The following is a 22519-nucleotide window of genomic DNA, read 5'->3' as shown; positions in this document are numbered from 1 at the left end:
TAACCCTTTGTTCGTTCATGTGCTCATAACTTTATTCCGGAACCTTCAGCAAGCAGCACGGTGAACTAACACCGAGCTTGGTGAACGACACAGAGGCGAGTAATTGGGGTGTATTATTTAAAACTGCCTGCTGTGGTTGTGTAACACTGTGAGGTTATGAGGGAGACGGTGATTAGCCGAGTGATGGGTCCTAGCATGCTTTGTAGAGGAGGTGATATTTGAACCGAGTCTTGAAGAATGGTAACAATTTCCTGGACAGGAGGGGAGAGAGGGAGGAGCACATCAGGTAGAGCGTTTCCCTCGCACTTGTGTGACGATATGGAGAAGACCACATACTGTGGCAACAGCTGAGTGGTCTGTTGGAGCTGGAGCACAGGGTGGAGGGGGAGTGGGGTGGCAGGAGATGAAGCCGGAAGAAGAGTCCGCCCCAAGAGTCTCGCAAGTCACGGGTCAGCAGTGCACACCTTATGGGGAGGACCACATGTTGGATGTGGGTTTCTGGAAGGGACGTCCAGTTGCAGTGTGGCTGATGGATTAGGGAGGGGGACTGGAGGCAGGGAGAGCAGTGGAAAAGTTAGTTGTTCAGGTGGGCAGCCAGGGCCTCGCACAGTTGTCTTTGCAACAGGAGGTTCAGGAGCATGGGGTGGCCATTTGGAGGCGGGAGTTAGAGGAAGGACTCGAGTCGAGAATGATGCCTGTGATCCTTTGCCTTTGAAATGGACCTCACGGGAGAAGGAACACGTCGGAGATGAGTCCCTGGGGATTCTCGGAACATGTGGACTTAATAACTATACAGCCACTGAGTGGAGAAGTCTCCGAAGCATTTGGAAACGTGACTCTGAAGCTCGTGAAGTTGTTAGCACATCAGTGTTGGTGAAAGCCGCATACATCCATGCGATTACCTGAGAAGAAGATGTGACAAGGAGATGTGCACTGAGGCACACGAACATTCTCCCGGGGCGGGGGGGTGGGGGGGAGCCCCAGGGCCAACTGAGAAGACAAAGCAGGAGTGGTGGGAGCAGGAGAAAATCTGAGCAAAGACTTTGGTGGAAGTCGGTAGAAGAGAAAAGACTCAGAAAAGAAGGGAGGGGACCACGGACGAAATGCTGCAAGACTCAGCAGGATAGAGAATGAGCAGAGGCCACAGAGGGTGGTCATTAGGTCACTGGGAGCCCCTGTGGGAACCCATTCAGTGGAGACGCCAGTCTGATTGGTCTCTTGCTCCTCCTTCCACCTCCCAGGGGTCTGCACGCTTCTCTCTAGTCCTGCTCCTCCCCAGGGCTTCCTCTGCTCCCCGGCAGCAGTCTCTTCTGTCAGGAGAACGCTGCATGCTGGCCGCGCTCCTTTCCACACGCTGTCCCCCATCTGGCCACAACTGACAGAGCCATCCCCTAGTCACCCCTGGGCTTTCTTGGGTTTCAAGGGCTGCCTTTCTTCTGGCCCCTTTCTCATTTTTTTTTTAAGATTTATTTATTTTTGAGAGCGAGAGCAGGTGGGGGGGGAGGGAGAGAAGGGACAGAGGGAGAGAATCCCCAAAAAGACTCTGCACATAGCATGGAGCCTGACGCAGGACTCGATCCCATAATCCATGCGATCATGACCTGAGCTGAAACCAAGAGTCTGATGCTCAACCTACTGAGCCACCCAGGCGCCTCCCCCCTTTCTCCTTTCTTACTGCCTGCTCAAGACCCTGGGCTTTTTGCCTCCCATCCCAGATGTGTGGGCCAAGGTGGGAGTCTTCAGCTCTTTCTCCCTTCCCAGTCCCTTCTTCTGGTGTTCTTACTTCTCGGGCTGGTGCTGCTTATCTCCCAGTGGCCCTGGGATCCCTGCCCCGTCCTCCTTCTCCACAGTCTTCACATGTGCCCCACCCTAGTCCAAGGTCTTGTCCTGGGCCATCACAGGGGCCACACATTGGCCTCCCTGCCTGCAGCCTCTCCCCACTCCCTTCTCTCTGGCTCCTGAAGTCCTCTTTATAGTTGCACCATCCCCGTGCTCAGAAACTCTCCGTGGCTCCTTTCCTCCCTCATGTCCTATGCCTTAGCCAGGGAGTTAGGGACGTGGCACCTTCCCACCTCTCTCCTGTGTGCCCACCCCACGCTCTGGCTCAGGTGTCCTACTCACTGACCCCTAACGAAGCCCTGTGCTTTCTCCTCCGGACCTTTCTTCAGGTCATTTTTTTTTTTCGCCTAGAGCACCCATCCATCCCCACCCCATTTGAAAAATTATTTTGAAATATTTAAGATAGGAAGTTTATAAAGAATAACCTAAACATCTGTGGATCCACCACCCAGCTGAAGAAACCCCATCTCCCCTTTACCCCAGAGGTAATCCCATCTGAAAGTTGGTATTTCTCACTCCCCGTCACTCCACACAGCCCTAAACTAGAAGGGACTGTGGCAGATGTGTGGTAGCTAGAGGAATGGGGGCTTTTAGGCCTTCCAACTGAGTGATGCTGATGAGATGAGAAACGTGTTGTGCACACACCTTTCATTTTCCGACAGTAAGTCAGAAACAGTGTGTTCTTTTTTTTTTTAATTTATTTATTTGACAGAGAGAGAGAGAGAGCGAGAGAGGGAACACAAGCCGGGGGAGTGGGAGAGGGAGAAGCAGGCTTCCCGCGGAGCAGGGAGCCCGATGTGGGCCTCGATCCCAGGACCCCGGGATCATGACCTGAGCTGAAGGCAGATGCTTAACGACTGAGCCACCCAGGCGCCCCAGAAACAGTGTGTTCTTCCTGGATTCAATTCAAGGAGAAATCTCTCTAAAAGATAGGAACATAATGATTCCATTCTTTAGGCAGAATGTTACCCAAAGATTCTTTAGTACCATTTAAGACCCTCTATAAAGATGGAACACACATTCACCTGTAGTTCATAAAGGTATTTCTTTGAGGGACGAGAAAAATGAGGTCTGTTTACTTAGCTTTTTGATGGCTTATCAGTGTATAGACAGGGCTTGGAGAATTAAGATGGATGGATGGCTTGTGTGTCAATCAGACTGTCTCTGAAATATTCGGTTCTGAAATGAGCTTTGAGCAGGTGCTAGGTATCATGCCACTTAGTAGCTGGGCATCTAACAAGTATGGCAGCGCTTAGCTTCCATGGTCTCTCTCATTGGCTGCAAATGGAGCTGTGAGCCTTGAACACTACCCTCTCCCGTTATGGACATTCAGAGCCAGATCTGTATTCTTTCCCAGAGGGAAGGCCCATCCAGTTCATTATGAGGATGACCGACAAGGATACCTGTAGTATTTTTCTTTTTGTGAAAATATAATGGAGACTTTCTGAGATTGTCCTTCTTTAGGTTCTTCAGTCTAGTAGATTTAGCACCTCTTTTCATTTCAAGGGAGCTGAAATAATGCTAAAAAGACTATAATAAGACATCCTCATGTGTCTAAGTAGAACTTCAGTGGGAACATAAGATCCATACTATAGGTATTCTGTTAAAGTTCAGTCTTGAATCATCTCCTTATATTGCTGCTGCAAAATGAGTGCTGTTTTCAGGTGAAAACAATATCCACTGAACCTTAGGTTCCCTTGCCCCTTATTGCCATGTTGTTCCCAACTTGCCAACCCCCAAACTTGAGGGTCTGTGGGTGACTGGGCCCTGCTATGCAAGTCACATAGATTTAATTCATTAGTTCCTTTACAAGTGCAGGCTTTCAGACCTCAGGGTCTCCCCCTGCTTGGGCAATTCTTTTTAATATCTAGTTGACTTCTCCTTCCATCCCCCACCGCATCACTGGCCAACCCTCCATGTTCTTCAGCTGACCTCCTGTCTTGCTCTGCTGAACAGTTAAAACCCCTCCTCCTAAGCTCCCAGAAACCGCCCCCCTCACTACCTGCTACTGTCTGTTTTCACCCATGCTCTCCTCCTCCTCTCATCTGAGGGGAAGGGACTGGTTGCCTTTTTTCCAAAACAAAATTCCTCTACTTGAGCCTTGTCTCCTTTCCTCTTTTACTTCCTTCAGAGCCTTAGTGCCCCTTCGGTCATTCTGCGTCTTCCATCTGTGATTTCCATGGCTCTTTTGTCCCCACCCCACCCTGCAGACCTGCTCAAGTCTCTGTGTCTTGGATCTCTGCTACCCCCCTCCCTGATAGTACCATCCTCTTTCTTCCCCTTCTTTACCAGACTTCATTTCATTCTTTATTCGTTGACCATTTGAGAGGCCGCTGTGTGCTGAGCACTGTGCCAGGCACTTGGATCTAGTGGTGTGCACGACAGACATGGTCTCTCCCTCATGAAGCTTTCGTTCTGATGGGACGGACAGACACTGATCAGATAATCATGCTGGGTATATAACAGCAAGTTGTGCCGAGCGTGAGTAACCCAGGAGCAAGTGGTACAGGGGTGTAGCTGTTTGAGGAGCCTGGGAAATTGTCCTGAGAAAATGATGTTTGACCCCTGGTCTGAAGAATGAATAAGAATTACCTGGATGCTTGGCAGGGGCTGGGTGGGGAGAATCAGCTGAGGGAACAGCGAGAGGCACGGAGACCAAGGGGAACATGAAAGGATGAGCCAGTCGTGGCTGGGTTGGGGCCAGGAGAAAGGTGAGGAATGGCAGGAGGGAGAGGAGGGTGGGCCCAGATGACTAAGGCCTTGTAGTCCCTGTTCAGGATGGAGGTGTTTGGAGTTGAGCAGTGAGAAGTTTTGGACATGATTTAAGCAAAGGAATGATAGCATCAGATTGACTTTTGTCAGCGATCACCTCTGCTGCTGTGTGGAGGGCAGGCTCTGGGGGAGCAGCAGTCCAATCAGAGAGACCGCTGTGCTTGTTCCAGTGGTCCAGAGAAGTTGGAGAGGGCTCGACAGGTTCAAGATTGATTTAAGAGGTAAATGTGCAAGATTGGATGAGGGATAACAGAGAAGGGGACGTCAAGGAGGACTCCTAGGTTTCCAGCTTTTGTAACTGGGCAGATGGAGCACCAGCCACTGAGATAGGAAGATGGAATTTGGAGAGAGAAACATCATGTGGTTCGTTCTGGACATTTTGAGTTTGAGGGGCCTTTGGAATCTCTCCCAGTTCTGTAATTCCAGCTGCCTCCTGCTTATCTGTACTTGATTAATTTATCATAACCTCCAAGCCTGTGTATCTCAAAGTGACAGTGTTAATCTTTCTCCAAAACCCCTTTCTGGGTTCTTCACATCTCTTGTCTGGGTCTAAATCAGAGTCATTGCCGATGCTTCCCCAGTGGCTCATTTTCTCCTTCTTTTGCTTCCCACCTAGGTCACTCCACTCTCGGGTTCTCCTACCCTCTCAGCTTGCCCTAAATCATTAGCTTCCAGAGTCCCAAGGAATGGGCATAGTCCCTTCCTTGCTACCGCACAGTGCTCAGGACTGCCAAAGGAATCTTTAAAAAGCACCGCTCTGTCCTTGTGCTCCTCTTCAGAGAAACACATTCCATGGATCCCAGTCACCCTGATCCAAGCCCTGGGGTGCTCCCCGGGGAATTCCCCTGCCGTCCTGTTTTAAACCTGATCCACTTGTTTTTTGTTTTGTTTTGTTTTTCATATATAAAATCCCCATACTTTTCCACACGTGTAGCTAATGTCACTGTTAACTTGTTTCTGGAAGGTAAATCTACATCTGCTGTTATTCCATTCTATAAGGATCATCTTTAACATTGCCATTGCACAGAACCTTCATGAGACCCAGTCAATAGGAAATTGTTCTGCCCTCCTCTGACCTCTCATCCCATTAGTCTGGACGTGGGTTTTGTCTTGCTGTGATGGCATTGTGGCTCTTTGGGCACATGTGTCCTATCTCCCATCAGGGCAACACTTGCATCTTATTTATCTCTGTGGTTCCTAGCGTCCAGTACGGTTTCTGCTACTCAGTATGCACTCAAGAGAGAGATGGTAAATGAATGCATCTTTTTTAGATTGTTCTGTTTACTTCTCAACTATTTTAGATCCTTAGAGGTATAGAATTTTGAGTTAGAATGGACCTTTGAGAATTCTTAAATATTTAACAATATTCAGATAGTAACAACTCAGGTTTCTACAGAGTTAATTTTCCTATTTCTGGATCTTCCAGTTTGGCCTGCTGGGTTATCTGATCTTGAACCTGTCATTCGGGGAGAACATGGCAAGTAGCCTCATTAAACTGGGCACCTATGGTCAGGAACTGGCTGGTTCTCCTCAGTTGTCCCATTTTCTGTTTTGTGTTGGATCAGGGTGATCAGAGCTATAGAATTTCCTCTATACAAGGACAAAGAACAGTAAGATCTCATCTGTTTTGTTTACATTCTTGCTTCCATGTTGATCTTAGAGTATCAGACTTTTATTTATTGTCTAATCTATGTGTTTTTAGGTATAAGTTTGACATTTAGGAATACACTTGGACACTCCTAAATCTCAATCCAAACAGAACAGCTTCCCTGATGGTGTGTTTTTAATAACTAGACTGTATTGAGAAGTAAACATGTTATAATATGCAGCTGTGAATGTACACAGTTACTGAGTAGTGTCTTTTTTTTCTCTAGGCATTTGGATTTTAGTCATGTGAGGTGTCTCACCCCATGGCAACAACTAAAAAAAGACCTGTATGTGGCTGCTTGCAAGATCCGCTACATTTGTAGAGCACAGTTACATCTTCCAAATACTAAGATATTCTTTGTGATAATAATAAATTCCATTGTTTCCTAGCTACCGCGTGACAGGCACCATGCCAGGTGCTTAAGTCCATGATCTTTAATCATCCCTACTTTACAGGTAAATGTGGCTGAGAGGTGCAGTAACCTGTGCAAGTTATCCAGCTAATAAATGTCAAAACTCCGTTTGAACCAATTTTGTCCAACGTAAGAGCTTGCAGTCTTTTGTCTACACCATGATAACCATGCTCTTACGCTTTCTTTAGCTTTTTATTTTGAAATAATTATGAACGCTCAAGAACTTGGAAAACTAGTGCATTACCTAGCTTCTCCAATAACTGTATTGCTTGATCAAAACCAGGAGATTTATGGCACGATACAGTTCACTAAGACTCTGACTGTACTTGAACTTCACCAGTGTTTCATGCACTCACTTTTTCATAGGTTTCTGCATAAAATTCTGTGACATTTGATCCCATGTATAAAGTCATGGGACCACGTACTAGCAATCAAGATCTGCAACTGATGCTGCCCATTTATAGTCACACTCTCCTTCCCCGCACCCCTGGCAACCATTTCTTTGTTCTCCATCTCTCTAATTTTGTCACTTCAAAAGTGTCATAAATGGACTCCCTGCAGTACGTGATCTTTTGAAATTGGCCTTATCTACTACTCAGCATGATGCTTTTAAGAGCCTTCCATGTCGTTGTGTGCATCCATAGTTCCTTGTTTTTTTGTAGGTGAGTAGTATTCTACGGCATGGAAGCACCCCATTCTTATACTTTTTGAATTTCTAGAATACCCATGAGCTATATTTATATTCTGTAAAGAAATGCTTTGTTTTTGTATTGTACAAAGGAGAAGGATTTCAGGTAAAACTTAAACTTTATTTGTATCCCCCAAAAGGAACATCTTCTAAAGGACAAAACTTCAATAAACAGCTTTAAAATATTTTCTTTATTATCAAAGTAATCACAGCACTCAAGAAAATATTGGACTTAAACAAATTTCTGTAGGCCTCCCTATCTTTGGCCACATGAATATATATCTTACATTACTGTAGTCAGTGTAGTTTGTATGCTGCTTTTTTCCACTTAAGCTTGTTTTTCCATGTACTGTAATTCTTTTCGGAGCTGCGTGCTTAGTCCTTCAAGTTGACTAACGGTCATTTTCTCCACCCTGACGTCCCCCTCTGGCTCCACGGAGCATCTTCACACATGTAACTGTTCGTCGTGTTGTGCAATAGCTGTAAGATAAGCCCTTAAGAATGCAGTTATGGAGGCAAAAGGGTAGGACCATTTGTCTGGCTCTTTTGATGTGTGTTCCTAGACCTTGGCTCAAATCTCAGACCTTCCCCATATTTACCAAGCAAGTTACGGAAGCTTTCAAAAGCCTTGATTGCCACGTCAGGAAACGGGAATACTACACCAACATCCGGAATGGTTGGGAGGATAAAATCAGAAAGATGAGGCGTGCAGAGCCCCCACGGCAGCGCCTGGCACAGACGACTGACTCCGTGTGTAGCGGCTGCTGACAGCTCGTGATGACTGGTGTGACACCACGCATGCGATCCTGGCTCGCCGGCACTTGTACGGCCCCCTTGCACCCAGCACTGGGATGAGGAATGATGGAGCGGCATCGCTGTGCATCCAGGCCCTTCTCCTGAGGGAGACGCACCCAGGCCTCAGCTAGGCGCTACTTCCAGATGTTCGGTTTCTGGTGTGGGGAATATAGACCTGCGCGTTCCTGGCAGACAGGGTAAAACAAGCGGTGCGGCGCAGTCTGAACCAAGCGTTGTAGAACTTCAGACGAAGGAGTGGTCAGTTCGGTTCTGTCTACTTAGGAAGCGGAGCTTTGTTAGAGGTGACGTTTGTTGGGCCAGGGCGTAAGCCATGGGAAAACATCTGGTAGTTGGGGAAACCTAGATCAGCCTGGACAAAGGGAGCACCATGCACAAAGCACAGAGGCCTGACTGTAGATCGTGCTTGAGGAATGGGGAAGGTTTTCATGTAGTTTGGAGTGCAGACTGGTGTGGGAGAAAGGCCTGCAGAGACCAGCTGGAAGTGATACCACGGAGCCCTTGAATTGTGTCCCTAGGAGTTTAGTCTTTATTCTGTAGGCACTGCAGAATGGCAAGTGTTTGGGGATGCATTTTGGCTGCCTAGCTGGCTGTTGTAATGCTTGCTCTTTTATGTGTGATCTGTATCATATTTTCGTTCATAGAAAGTGGCAAAAATGGCCAAGGTAAAAGTGCCCTAAAGCATATGGTTTTTTAAAAGTGTTTTTATGTTTTAATGATACTGGCAGAAATACTGACTTTTGCATTTTTGTCCATTACAGGATTCTGCTCTAATACTTGATGTTCCTCTGGGTGTGATCTCCAGAATTGAAAAAATGGGAGGCGCGACAAGTAGAGGAGAAAATTCCTATGGTCTAGATATTACTTGTAAAGTAAGAGATTCAGTACTTTCTTCTGTGAAAAAAGACACATTAGTGTTGAATACTGAGTAACAGTTAATGGGGGTTTACCAAAAAAAAAAAAAAAAAAAAAAATCAAAGACCCTATTTCATCTAAGTCCCAAGAGTGGTTCTTCCCTTGTGATCAGGCTTCCAAAACCTCCTGGGGAAATAGTTCCTATTAAAGAGACCTGTGAGGACTCAGACCTGTCCTTCTGTCAGCTTGACTGGATAGGAAGAAAACTTTATAGATAGAATTTTCACACTTTTTAGTTTTGCCTGAGTCTGCTCCTAGTGTCCCTTTATGTGATGTGTTACCAGCTAGACATCTTCACACCGTGAAAGGAAAGAGAAATGTGAGAGATTTTACCCTCTGTGAACAGGATGTGCCTCTAACAACCTTTGTAACTTTTGCTTAGTTTTCAGAGGTAACATTTTGCCTAACATTTTGCTTTGGCATGGTGGGTGACAGAGATTTAATGTTAATAACATTTACTCAGCTGTAATAATAACTGTTTATTGAGCATCTCTGTCGGTGCAGACACATGCTAGGTGCTTTGCATTCAGTCCTCAGGGCAACCCTCTGAGATGGACAGTGGCATCTCCATTTTATCATTACAAAGCCTTAAGCCTAAGAAGAGTTAGGTCACTGAGCTAAGATTACCCAACAAATGGCAAGGTTGGGATCCAAATACAGTGAGATGATCATTTTGCAGACAACAGGCTAAACCTTCTGGCAAGAAAACTTCCTTTCCAGGTATTAAGTGTCAGATGGTTATAATCCAAGTAGAATAATAATAGAATAGAGTAATGTCCAATCCCAGAAAGAGTTCAAAGGGGCTTGGAGCTCATCTGTTCCAGTGCTTCTCACAGCTAGATCTGGGAGATGTGACCTTTGCTCAGGCACTGTGATTTCTTAAAACTAATCTCCTATAATTGTGTTTTGGTTATAAATATGGTATGTTTGCTTTATTGTCTCCAGTTTATAAGAGATGAAGACTAACTAGTACACTCTATCACAAACCAAATGATTGTGTGGTCATTAGGCCTGAACTGAAATTCTCCATCACTGCCCACCTTGGCTTCTTTTGGTTTTTGTTTTAATCCAAGCTACCTTAAATGCCTTATGTATGATCCCAGCTACTGTCTTCACTTTGGGGCCTAGAAATACAGGGATTTACTTTTAAGGAAGTGTTTTTGCCTTTTGCATAAAAGAATCCATGGGAGTAGAGTGTTATATTACAGTACTCGAGGGAAAATTGGGTTGCTAATATTGATGACTTTGAAAGTGACTTCAGTTCTAATAGAATTTTTTAAAGTCCTGTTTGTTGCCTTGTCAATAGGAAGAATTTGTATTTTAATATCAGTCCCCCCAGAGTTAACAAGATAAAGCGCATTCTTACCCTTTGACTGTTTATTATAAAAACGGGGCTTAGGGACAACTCACCAGGCATCACTCGCAAATGTTACACATATCTAGATTTCTTGGAATTCGCGTTGAGCCCAAAGATGATGGCCTAGAACAGTGTTGTAGCTCAGCCTCTTCATTCCGTTATCTCCCTGAGAACTGCGATGTTATGAGAGTCAAGTCCCATGTTCTCAGGAACAGACCGGAAGGTGATAGAAAGGGAACCTGCTGTGGCGGGGGAGAGGTGGACTCTCCCGTCTTGCAGGTCAGCCCCAGTGTTGCCCTGGGGAGACTGGTCATTCTAAGCCCTATGGATTTGGGCCTACCAGCACTGTGCACGGGGATTTCTGCTTTCACCCGGGGGTGTAAGTCCCAGCACAGGATAAGGTGGCTCTGAATATGTGAATTTTTACCCACAGGCACCACATCAGCCCCTGCTGACAACTTGGAGCCTTAAAAAAAAAAAAAAGCCAAAGCCAAGCCTTAACCACTGCAAAACCTCCTCTCTCCTTCCATGCCTCACCCCTGTTTACTCGCTTTAAAGACTGTGGTATTTTGAGGTCAGCAGCGATGGGTGTTGTTTCTCTAGAGATGGGTTATAGAAATGATGTCTCCATAAATCAGCCCTTTTGGTATTGTTGCACCGGGGATGTGTTTACTCGGACTCATTTATTATAGCGAGGCTTGGTGCATCGCCACGTGACCCACTTATCAGACAGGCCGAGGGGGGGCTGTGAGGCTCTTCTGCCACAAGGCTCTTTCTCAGGGGCCCTCCCCTGACGACTCAGCCTCTAAGGAGACCAGGTGGAACTTACCACTTAGGATATGCTCATATTTCTGCTGTAGATTTGGTGAGCTGCCGCCTGTGAGTCATTTGCCTTTTCTGTTTCAATTTTCTTGTTGGCAAGATGAGGTAGTAATTTTTTCTGTCCTTTAATTACATCTGAATCAGATGGCAACAAGAAGTAGTTGTTGGAATCACTGATGGATCAAAATAAATGGTTATGTAGAAATGGTCTAAATTCTGGCCAAGTGGTTAAGAACAGTGATGTTACGGAGTTATCAGCTGACCCCAGGCTGTTAGGAGGAAAGTTCTGCACAGGTCTTTGAGCCCCACAGATCCTCGGCTATCTGGTGCTGTGCTCGTGGCTCAGTTGTAAACCCTTTCGAGGCATGTCATCTCATTGAAATGATTATTCCCTTTTATTTGACTACTGCTTTGCATCATGAGCCAACAACTAATATCCCAGTTTTCTTGGAATATGTTGTGAATTGGGTTTTGGATTTTATTCAGTTCTGTGCTTTTAAAAGTGAAAGCACGGAATCCTAGAGCTGGCAAGGCCCAGTAGATGCCATCTGTATAGAGACTGAGCAGTCTTGGGTCACTCAGTAGAGGTCTTCGGGTCTAGTTCTTTATACCGCCTCTGCTGCCAGGGGCATTCTGGGATGTCCTGTAAATGGCAAGGCCTTTGCTAGTCCTTCATTCCAGAGACTTAGGAAGCTTTAAGTGTGCTCCTGAGATACTAAATGAAAAAGCACTTTGAAAAAATGTAAAGATCATGACATCCAAGAGGGCAGGGACCAGCTCAGCTGGCTGCCTCCTAACGTCCCCCCAGGGTCCAGCACGGGGCTCGTTTTTCTGAATTGAATTGGTGTTTTGAGTGCTCAGCCACTCGGTCACAGCACAATGATTGATTTAGGAGACAAGCGAAACAACTCTAGCTTTGAAAGTAAGACAGAATGTTATATATTTGATAGGTAATACAACTTGATATTTAAGGGAGCTTTTTTGGTTTGGTTTCGGTGTATGACAAGGTTTTCTTGCTTAGCAAAAAGATATGTATTGAAAGCCCCTTTTAAAATCCAGTTTCAAGAGTTAATGTTTAGTTCCTGAAAGCACAGGGGTACTCAACTGTGGTCTATGTAGAACACTGTGCAAGTCAACTTGATGGGAAGAATATGTTCCATTACTTGTATGAGAGCTTAAAGTGCCAATCATTTCCTGATTTGTTAGAATGAGACTTGAAAGGAGCATGAGGGAGAGGCAGAGAGCTTCCGTATTTTCATGACATGTTTGACAATTTTGAGCTTACATGTGATAGCAGGTACACATTTGAAAAGTTCTGTGAAGGGGCACCTGGGTGGATCAGATGGTTAAGCATCTGCCTTCTGCTCAGGTCATGATCTCCGGGTCCTGGGATCGAGCCCCACGTCGGACTCCCGGCTCAGCCAGGAGTCTGCTTCTCCCTCTCCTTCTGCCTCTCCCCCGCTTGTGCTTTCTCTGTCTCTCTCCCTCTCAAATGAATAAATAAAATCTTTAAAAAAAAAAAACTGTGAATAAAATACTCTTTTATAGGGAAAATACTGCAGAAACCGGTTGAAGTAAAGAGACACCGTAGATGGTGTGCAAGGCAAGGTTTGATTTTTCTTGTTATAAAATGACTTTAGCTCTGTCTTCTCTTTAGCACTGGTTGCTTTGTCTTTACACTCGTGACTACGATGAGAGTATTTTGAGGTATTCTTAACTGGATATTTCAAAATGTCACACAAAACAAAGTGATTTTCTTAGTAATCTAGATTAACTGCCCTTTCAGGTAAGTGAATCTTCCACTCCTTTAGTTGAAGAGATTTTTTTTTGCTGAGGAATGTCACTGTATTTGAAGACTGAACTGTCAAATCTCTCTGCCCCCCCCCCCCCAGGACATGAGAAACCTGAGGTTCGCGCTGAAACAGGAAGGCCACAGCAGAAGGGACATGTTTGAGATCCTCACAAGATACGCCTTTCCCTTGGCCCACAGTCTGGTAAATTCCAGGGCTCTCCCCAGCACCTGGAGGTTCTCGGGTGTCTCCCCTTTCATTTACTCTCTAGTCTGTGCTTCCTGGCGTGCTGGGTGTGCCAGGGTGTTTATTAAAGGTGATTGAAGCGTTCCCAGGAGGAGCAGGCCTCTCCTCTGCTAGTCTGTGTGGGATGGCCCGCCCCAGGTGACTGAAGTGTCACCCAGGGTGGTCTGTGCTCTCCCTCCCCCAGTGCGCCCCCGGCCTTGGCTCGTCCTCCTTAAAGGCATGAGGCAGGGAGGTGGTCTGTGGGCACCTTCCTTTTGCCACCAGGCCTTGCTTGCATCCTCACTCCCCTCTCCTTCTCCTCTGCTCAGCTCTAAACAGACTTGGAGGCAAGCACCTGCTAAGGGGAAAGCAAGGAAATAATTCTTAAAAAAATATGTATATATATATATATATATATATATATGCCTTTACTTTGAGTCTAGGATGAGTATGCCGCTGTGTGGACTGAAGGAGATCATTTGTAATGTAGCCCTTCTCCCTGAGGCTGTCTTTTAGGTTTTTTGGCAATAAGAGCCTGGGATTTTTTTTTTTTTTTTTTTCTGGTGAGACAAGGTTTCTCTCTTCCCAAATTTCATCAGGAGTTGTTCCGGGCAAAGGAAATTCACAGTTGATGGAAGGGACAATTATACAAAGACTGGAGGTCTAGAGAGATTCATAAAGTACTCCTCATGAGTCATGTGTTGATTACAGATTCAAATGTAATGCTTTTAAAACAAATGTAATGATATAGAGTTGAACACATTTTCAGTCCTTTCTCAGTTTTTGATTAAATGTGTGATGTAAAACCTATTTCAGTACTAAACAATTTCTTTAATGATTAGGGCAAAAAGTTTTATAAGAACACATCTTTGGAATATTTATGAAAGTGAGAATGTAAGTCTAATCCACGAAAATTCAGTTAGGGAACATGTTCTATCTTGGGCTTTGCGTATCTGGCCCCAAATTATCAGAAATTTGAAGAACGGCTCACACAGTAGGTTTGAAGGAGCAGAGGCCCCAGTCCATCTCCTGTAAGATCCCCTTTCTCTGCCATCTTTTGTCTCTTTTAGGGTTTACTCCCCTAAAAAGTCAAGTATTAGACCAGCTTTCTCCAAACTACTGACCCAGGGCGCCTGGGTGGTTCAGTCGTTAAGCGTCTGCCTTCAGCTCAGGTCGTGATCCCAGGGTTCTGGAATTGAGCCCCGCATCGGGCTCCCTGCTCCGCGGGGGGCCTGCTTCTCCCTCTCCCTCTCCCCCTCCCCCTGCTTGTGTTCCCTCTCTCGCTGTGTCTCTCTCTGTCAAATAAATAAATAAAATCTTAAAAAAAATAAAATAAACTACTGGCCCATCTCTCGCCTCCATCCACACTTCTGGAAAGAACAAGCTAGTCTGTTCTCGTCTCCAGTTTATTCATTCCTCCAACCCATTTCAGTGCCCGCCTTTACTGTAGGTACCTTCCCGGAACTGAGGCCCTCTTACTGGCCAAATCTAATGGCTCACTTCAGTCTTCATTCTGTTTGCTCTTCCCCCAGCATTCAGCGGTTTGGAGCACCCCATTCTAGCAAGTCCTGGTTTGTGTGTTATTCTGCCACCTTGACTGTCCTTCCCAGTCTCCACTGCCTCTGTCTTTTCCTTAGTGGACCATCTCTGTGGTGGTCCCCCTTCAGCTGCCTTCTCATGTTACTCACTTTGCCTTGATGGTTTCGTTTCATCCCATCACATAAGCTGTCATTGCCATATGGGTGATTTCGAAATCTAGCCCCGACACTGGCCTCCAGTGAATGTAACCAGCCTAACTCTCAAACATCTTCCTCTGGAAGTCCTTGAGCATCACAAGCTTGTTGTCTCCCCCAACCTCTTCACAGCTCACCAAACCTGCTCTTTAGCCTACATGCACCTCAATGAGGAGGATCCCCAGTTGCTCAGGTTTGAGAACTTGAAGTCAAGTGTCTTATTCTCTCCGTGCCTTGCCTCCCATAGCTACATCTGTTCCAAATCCTATAGGTTCTACTTATTAGTGACTCTCACATATTTCTTCCCATTTCTACTTGGGCTTCCTATTTTAACCCATGCTTCCCAACTGGCTTCTCTTCTTTCAGTTTCTCTCCTTCCAATTTATTCTACAGAGTGCTGCCAGTGGTTTTTTAATTGAACTACAATCATGTCACTATGTCCCACTCTCCACAAAAACAAAAACAAATTCAGTGACTTCCCATGGCTTATACCCTACATTCCAAGCACACAGGACTTCCCTGTGCTCCTCCAATACACATAGAACTTTCTCAGAGCAGAGTCTTTGGTTTTTCTATCCCCTTTACTTGTAGGCCCCTTGTCTCTTTAAAGCCCATCCTCCACCACCTTGCTCAGCCATAAGTCCTTCTATATACCATCTGTGTATACCCCCCGCCCCCCCCCGCCCCCCGTAGGGGTTGTCTTGCCTCTCACTTGTTAGACTTTGCAGGTCCCTCTATTAGAGCACTTACCTCAGCCTGCCTTACATAATAATTATGTAGGAATTGCCTGCCTCCTGCTATATTATGGGCTTATGAATGCAGGGAGCCGCCATTATTTCTCTCTCTCACTTCACCGTAATGACTTCTGCATGGGAGTTGTATAATGATGGCTTTTTTTATTGAACTCAGGTTAAGTAGAAAGTGAAGGAAAAATCCATTTTATGGAAACATGGGACAAATTTCTGGATGTTGTGGATCTAGCATCAGAGCCTGGGATTCCGGGTTGCTGTCATTGGAGTAGTCCACAGAGGGGTTGATTTCTCGTCTGTGGTACTCGGCCTTAATTTTTGTGCTGGCACTAGAAATCCCTACTTCTTCTTTGGGAAGTGACAAACTTGAGAAAAAATGTCAGCCGGATTACTTATACAAAGTTTTGGAAAATTACATTCCCTAAGTTTTAACCACTCAAAGTCATCTTTAAAAAAAAAAAAAAGTTAAACCAATCACTGAAACAATACAAGATGCAGATAAGAACAGATCAGCTATTGCCATGGCTTTTGGAACATCTGTTCTTGCTATTCAAGTCAACATGTACAACTGTCTTGTAAATAAGTTCATTTCGGCGTACTGTGTTGGGTGGTGTCGGGGAGCAGGGAGGGCAGATGAGGAGGAGGAGTATGGGCTGAAGGAATGATACCTAGCCCCATTCGGGGATGTGACAGAAGTGATAGGACACATGTGTCTGGCTCCGATATGGAACAGTTACTTTCGTGCTGTAAGAGAAATGCAGAGGAAGTCTACTGGGGATTCACAGGAAGAAGAGAACATGTCCAACCTACATGGAAAAGCCTGCATGAAATTTGATAGTCATTTGGGTTGAGACTTGAAGGATGGTTATCATTTCCGTTGGAGGAAGTGGAGTTTCAGGCAGAGGCAAGACCCTGACCCTCGACACAGCAGAAGGAAAGCTGGAAGCAGTGTGAAGTGTTTATGAGGGTAGCCAGGCGCTGTTTGGTCAGAGCGTGGGCAAGAGGAGCTCTGGGCTCACGTGATGGACGGCGTTGCCAGGGAAGGAGCTAATACCTGGGGAAGTGGTGGAGACCTACGGAAGGTTTTGAAATAAGTGAAAGAACTGAATACAAGGTCATGAACACTAGACAGGAGCAGAGAGCTCACAGAGCCTGGGAGGGGGAGTCAGAGGCCAGGTGAGAGTGCCTGACCAAGGACCCGGCAGTGCAGGTGGCCAGGGCGGGGTGGAGGATGACAAGCTTGGGCAGCAGTTTGGTGAGAGAGGACAGCGAGGAAGGCTGAATCATCCTTCCCTCTAGGGTTTGCGGCTTGAGTGATGAGGAGGGTGGGGTGCCGTTGACAGAGCAGGGAGGTCAGAAAAGGATTTTGTTTGAGGAGACAGGTGGAAGACAGGGCAAGGAGGGAGGAGTGGGGAGTTCTGTTTTGTTCGTGTGGCCGTTAGCATTACTGTGGCTTTTTGACAGAATCGACGGCAGCGATTTCAGGTCTGCTCCTCAGAAAAGGGTCTAGAGATGTAGATTTGAAATCGTGGTTCTTAATCTGTTTGCAGCTATGGATTCCTTTGATAATATGATACAAATTTATAGTTTCTCATCCCCTGAAGAATGCACTTATGTACAAAACTTTACATAAAATGTTAGGGTTTCAGCCCCTCTGAAGCCCATCGATCCCAGGTTAGTTAAGTTAGTTACTTAAGTAACCCTGATGTATAACAGAGAAGTCCAAACAAAACCTGTGTTTCATTTGAAGCTGAGAAAGGTGAATGAATGTATTTGTGGGAGGGGAGAGGAAGCAAGAGAGAGAAGGGATCTTTCTGAAGCAGGATCCTGGGGAAGGCAGAGGGGGATGGGGCGAAAGCCAGTTTGTAGGGCAGTTTTGGAAAGGCGAAGGAACAATTATTCCTCTGAGACAGGAGGGAAAGAAAAGTTTTCAAACTGCCACAGTGGGGAATGCGAGAGTGTGCCAGGAAGGGATTTCCTGGAAGCCTAATCTAAGCCTGATTGCATTGAACAATACAAAGGGCCCTGCTTGAAAAATATCACTTTGTTAATATTATTGAAACTGTTAAACCAGCTGCAGATTATCTCAGTGTTTTGGTTTTTTTTTTATTGTAAGCATTTGAGGTCAGAGGTAAGCATGCTGTTGTATCCATGAAATGGTGTCTAAAGGCCAGGAGAGCTGGGTTCCAAATCCAGCCATAGGGGGAACGGTGTACAAGTGGGCTTTTTGCTCTCAGACCACCCTTTTGGCTCTCTCTGGCCTCCTTCCCCATTAGCATTTTCACCACTCAGCATGTTCAAGTTGGGACTTAAACTTTGAATTGAACTTGAGCAGTTTAGCCACACAGAGTCGACCCCAGCCTATTAATTTGATTGTTCCCGTATTATGTCAGCTCAGTCAGACTTGGACATTGTTCCCATAACGTTTTCTACTTCAGCCAAAGTGTTTATTTTCTTGCTTTATTTTTGTTTTGCCTTACAAACACTAGAACTTGTACCAATTTCGCAAACTACCTTGTAACTCAACGCTACTTCTAGGTAAATGATACATTTTTATAAGAAACATGATAATGCTGGGGCGCCTGGGTGACTCATCAGTGGGTTAAGCATCTGACTCTTGGTTTTGGCTCACGTCCTGATGTCAGGGTCCTGGGATCAAGCCCCGCATTGGGCTCTGCACTCAGCAAGGAGTCTACTTGAGATTCTCTCTCCCTTTCCCTCTGCCCCCACTCCCGCCTCAAAAAAAATAAAATAAATCTTGAAAAAAAGAAATGTGACAATGCTTCTGACGTAATTATTTAAAGGCAAGAACAAAAATTGTGTAAATCTGAATAGAGCCTGATAGTGCTATTGAAGAGAGTAATTAATTGTTGGGGTGGTTCGTTCAATGCCAGAGTTCTTCTTTCATTGATTTCCTTTATTGTTTGCTCATTTTTCACCCAAGTGGGATAACCAGAGAGAATATAAATTTTAGATGAGTGTTTAACTGTTAATCCCAATGTATTATTGAGTCATGAAATCCATTTACTAGGTTGCAGCCAGCATTTTTAAATGGACTAGAAGAGAAAATAGTAAGAGCATAATACGTAATACGTACCATGGGTACATATGGTTTTGTTAAACATTTGCTTCAGGGGTGTGTGTGTGTGTGTGTGTGTGTGTACAGGGAGGTGGTCATGGTGCAAAGTGTATGGTTTTCTGTTAATCATGATCTAGAAAGCTTGAAAAACAATCTTTTAGATAAAGGTAGAATATATAGAATAAAATGGGTTTCGAGTTAATTTAGGCATAAGTCAAGTCACTTACATCTGTCTTTACAGCTATAGGCATGCATGGACTTTCCTGAATTTTGTTTAAGAGAAGGGCTTGAGTTTTGACAAAAGTCATGGAGTGGAGCCTCACATAGGGAGGTGGAGAGCTGGAAGGAGTGGAGCCCGGGACGCGGTTGCCAGGCTCGTGGCAGCCACGGGTGAGGGAGAGTCAGAGAGAGGACTTGTTTACGCAGCCTTGCTGGTGTGTGCTCAGTCGCTTACCTGCTTGGCAACTTTGGAAGCCACATAATATTTACGTGCTCCAGCGTTCTCATCTGTAATGGGGATAATAACCCTCTCTGCGCCAGAGAGTTTTTGTGAGAATTAAACGTAAACTGTTTACAAGTGCCTGGCACGCAATAAGTGCCCTTTGAAAGTCAGCTGTGCAGTTGCGCGCCATTTTCCCAGCAGGTGCAAAGAAGCAGGTTTCCCAGGATGATTGCCCTAACACACTTTTTTTCCCCCCAGAATATTAATAAAGTGATTGTGATAATATGTGAGACACTTTAAGTCCCTTAAAAGAAAGGTGTTATGTGGATAAGGTTACTATCCTTATTAACAAACCATTGGTTGTACTTGGATAAAGGATTAGTTGAAAGTCTTAAATTTCAGTGTGTTAAATCCAGAAAGCATCTTAACTAGAAATGTGAAATAGGGGCAGCAGTGATCGTCTTTGGAAAAGGTTTCCCACTGTTTTTTCTGTCCATCTTTTGACCCCATGCAGGCCTCCCGCTTCCAATGTAGCGCAGCTCATTCGGGCGTGTGTACCTCTGTGTTCTGTGCTTTCCTGCGCCGTTCTGGATTAAGCTCTTGGGCATCACAGTGTTTTCTGCCTCTTGGTACTCTGAACTCATTAACACTCGTGTAGTTGCAAAGGTTTTTGGTGTTTTGTTTGCTTTGGTAAACTTGACCTTCATATGGGTGGTAGGACTAGGCACAGGAGAGAAGACTCTGCTGCCTATGCTTTTGAGAGAGAGAAACAGCTGGGTTTCAGGACCTTTTCTGGGGAGGCCAGCAGCCTTCCACGGACTGATGGCATGGTACTTCCTACCATGGGCAGCACGGGGGGAGCAAGGTGTTAGAAATGGCCGCACCTTTCAGGAGAGGGTCCGGCTGCATTTGTAGGTGTTTGTGACTTCTGCCTTTGCTTCTCAGAGTCTTTGCCACTTGTCCATACGGCTTGAACACTGTGTCATTTCTACCTTGTGTCCACTCTGGCTCAAGTCCAGTTGTACTTGCTTGTAAAAATGATTGCACAAAAATTACCAAAGCGGGTGATGGGGGTGCACATCTTTTTCAATCGCTCAAATGAGAGTTGTAAATGATCCTGTGAATAGGCAATTAACAACAAGGGCACTTTTCCCTGGGCCTTCATTTTTCAGTCCAGAATTGGGGACATTTTTATAAATTGCTTTGAGATTTTAAAAATCTCAGACTAAAATTTAGTGGACTCCTACTTCCTAGGCTGACCACAGGATAGATAAAAGCAAACAGCTCATTTTCAGAAGGCAGTTGAAATGAGAAGCAGTACTGTGTGTACACACACACACACACACACACACACACACACACACACCTGCTTTTCAGCCTAGATGTGGCTTTGGGACTGAAGCAGGTCTCAGTTCTCCATTTTCTCCTTGGCTAGGACTCTTTTTTTCTTGGACAAGCAGTAAATGTGGCCAACTGAGGGTCTCATCACACTTCTTGCCACCTCCAGGACTTGGCCCTTGGTCTCTTTCAGTCTCTCTCTTCTCCCTGCTCCCCATCTCCTGGAACCGTGCTCCCAGCAGGACTGGCCCCGCGTGGCCATCCGTGTTCAGAAGCCCAGTGTTCACTGCCTGCCTGCACGTGCTTGGCGGCCGCTCCCTTCAGAGCTCATCCCACTTATCGCCCTCCCACACCAGGGGAGCTATGCTTTTGAATGTGACTCAAGACCCTGCAACTGCTCAAGCCACCTCTCCTTTCACAGGTTTTTTAAACTACTGAGTAGCCACGAGAGGATGTTTGTAAAACACATGTGAAGTATGAGGAAGTCTGATACCTGCAGCGTCCCTCTGGCTCCCGGGACGTTGTGTCTTTGACTTCATCCACCACGGCGCTCTTCAGCCGGGCCTGCTCTGCTGAGTTCTTACTTGCTGGCTCGAGGTGCCTGGTTTCCCAGGATGTTTTGTGATTCTTGCTTCTGACCTCCTCTTCCTCGGACCTTTATGGGAATACTCAGAGGCCAGGATCGAAGGCAGTTTGACGTTTCCTTCTGCCAGGCATCTTAGGGCACTCCCGGTGTGGGTCAATTACAAATTAGATTCCCTGCTTGATGTTTTCCGGACCACCCAAGTTTTATGAGCTTGGGCTACACATTGCTTCAGAGCTGCCTTGTGGCTATGAATTCCTGGTGGGGGACAGCAGTGGAGACTTTTTTCTCCCTCGATCAACACCAATAACCTGGACAGGTAACTTCCTTCGAGTCTCGGGGGGTTACTTCCTGTTTGTCCTTACCCTGAGGTTGTAGCACTTGGGAGGCCAACCTCTATTGAAGGCGGTTTCCAGTCTGATGCCCGTCTTGGCATCTTGGGTGAGCCTGGGCCTTTATGTCCTCTATCTCCTAAACTCCCAACAGGCCATGAGAATCCATTCTGTGAGCGCCCGGAGGTAAAAGCAGCGCTTTCCTCTTGCTCTCTACATTCCTGTTTGTGGTTAGTGTTTAGCTTCTGAGTATTGGTTCCTCCCTAGCTAGCTCAGTAGAGCATTTTTAAAAAGGTTTCTGTTTTATCCAGCATTTCTAGATGTTTTCCGCAGAAGGCTCAGTTAGAGCATCTATATACCAGACGCGTCTCCCTGTAGAAAAGTCCACTCTATACCATCCCCTCAACAGTTTCTCTCCCTCTCCTGTCTTCCGGCATTGCCCATCTGACCTGACTTCCAGATTCAACGCTTCGTGTTTCCCTTTAGCTGCTCCATAATTTCAACTGACCCCTGAACGTTCCTTTAAAATAATCTCTCCTCTTTCCCTTAAACCTGCTCCTCTGTGTTCCCAGTTTCTTGTGGTATCTTCTCTTCCTCCAAAATCAAGGCCACCATTGGAAGATTTCCCTTTTCCTGAATGTTTACTGAATCCAGGGTTTTCTTCTCTTCTTTTCTCAAGTGGTGGAATCGCACTTGGACTGGTTTTCCTGCTTCCTTTCTGTCTCCTACCCAGTCCACCCCTGCACGTCCTCTCCCTGGGACTCAGCTCTCATTCCCCACGCCCTCCAAACGTCAGCAGATACAGACTTCGGTCTCCCCCACTGTGTGGCCTCACCTCTCAACTGTCCCCACTTTCTTCGACCCCCTCCTGCACTTTGGCCATGTTTGCAGATGGCCTCGTATTCGCTGAGTTTGGCTACCAATTGTGCCTTTTTGTCATCATTGTTATTATTATGTCCAAGGTCATCTTATCCTTCCAGGC

At 45.8% G+C, this 22519-nt stretch overlaps 1 protein-coding gene across 3 annotated transcripts in view; it reads left to right on the top strand.

Moving 5' to 3' along the window:
* The window catches only part of MTM1 (myotubularin 1), a 94862-nt gene that overhangs the window by 30759 nt on the left and 41584 nt on the right, over positions 1–22519 (top strand). For 2 of the 3 annotated variants that reach the window (XM_036102384.2, XM_078064771.1), the window contains exons 5-6: positions 8934–9044; positions 13159–13260. In XM_036102384.2, the coding sequence (XP_035958277.2) occupies positions 8934–9044; positions 13159–13260 (213 nt within the window). The remainder of the gene's footprint in view (positions 1–8933; positions 9045–13158; positions 13261–22519) is intronic. The other variant, XM_078064772.1, reaches the window with a different exon arrangement.

This window comes from Halichoerus grypus, chromosome X (genome assembly GCF_964656455.1).
Source record: "Halichoerus grypus chromosome X, mHalGry1.hap1.1, whole genome shotgun sequence".
Taxonomy (NCBI): domain Eukaryota; kingdom Metazoa; phylum Chordata; class Mammalia; order Carnivora; family Phocidae; genus Halichoerus; species Halichoerus grypus.
The sequence above is the reverse complement of the archived record's forward strand: the minus strand, read 5'-3'. Positions and strand labels throughout refer to the sequence as shown.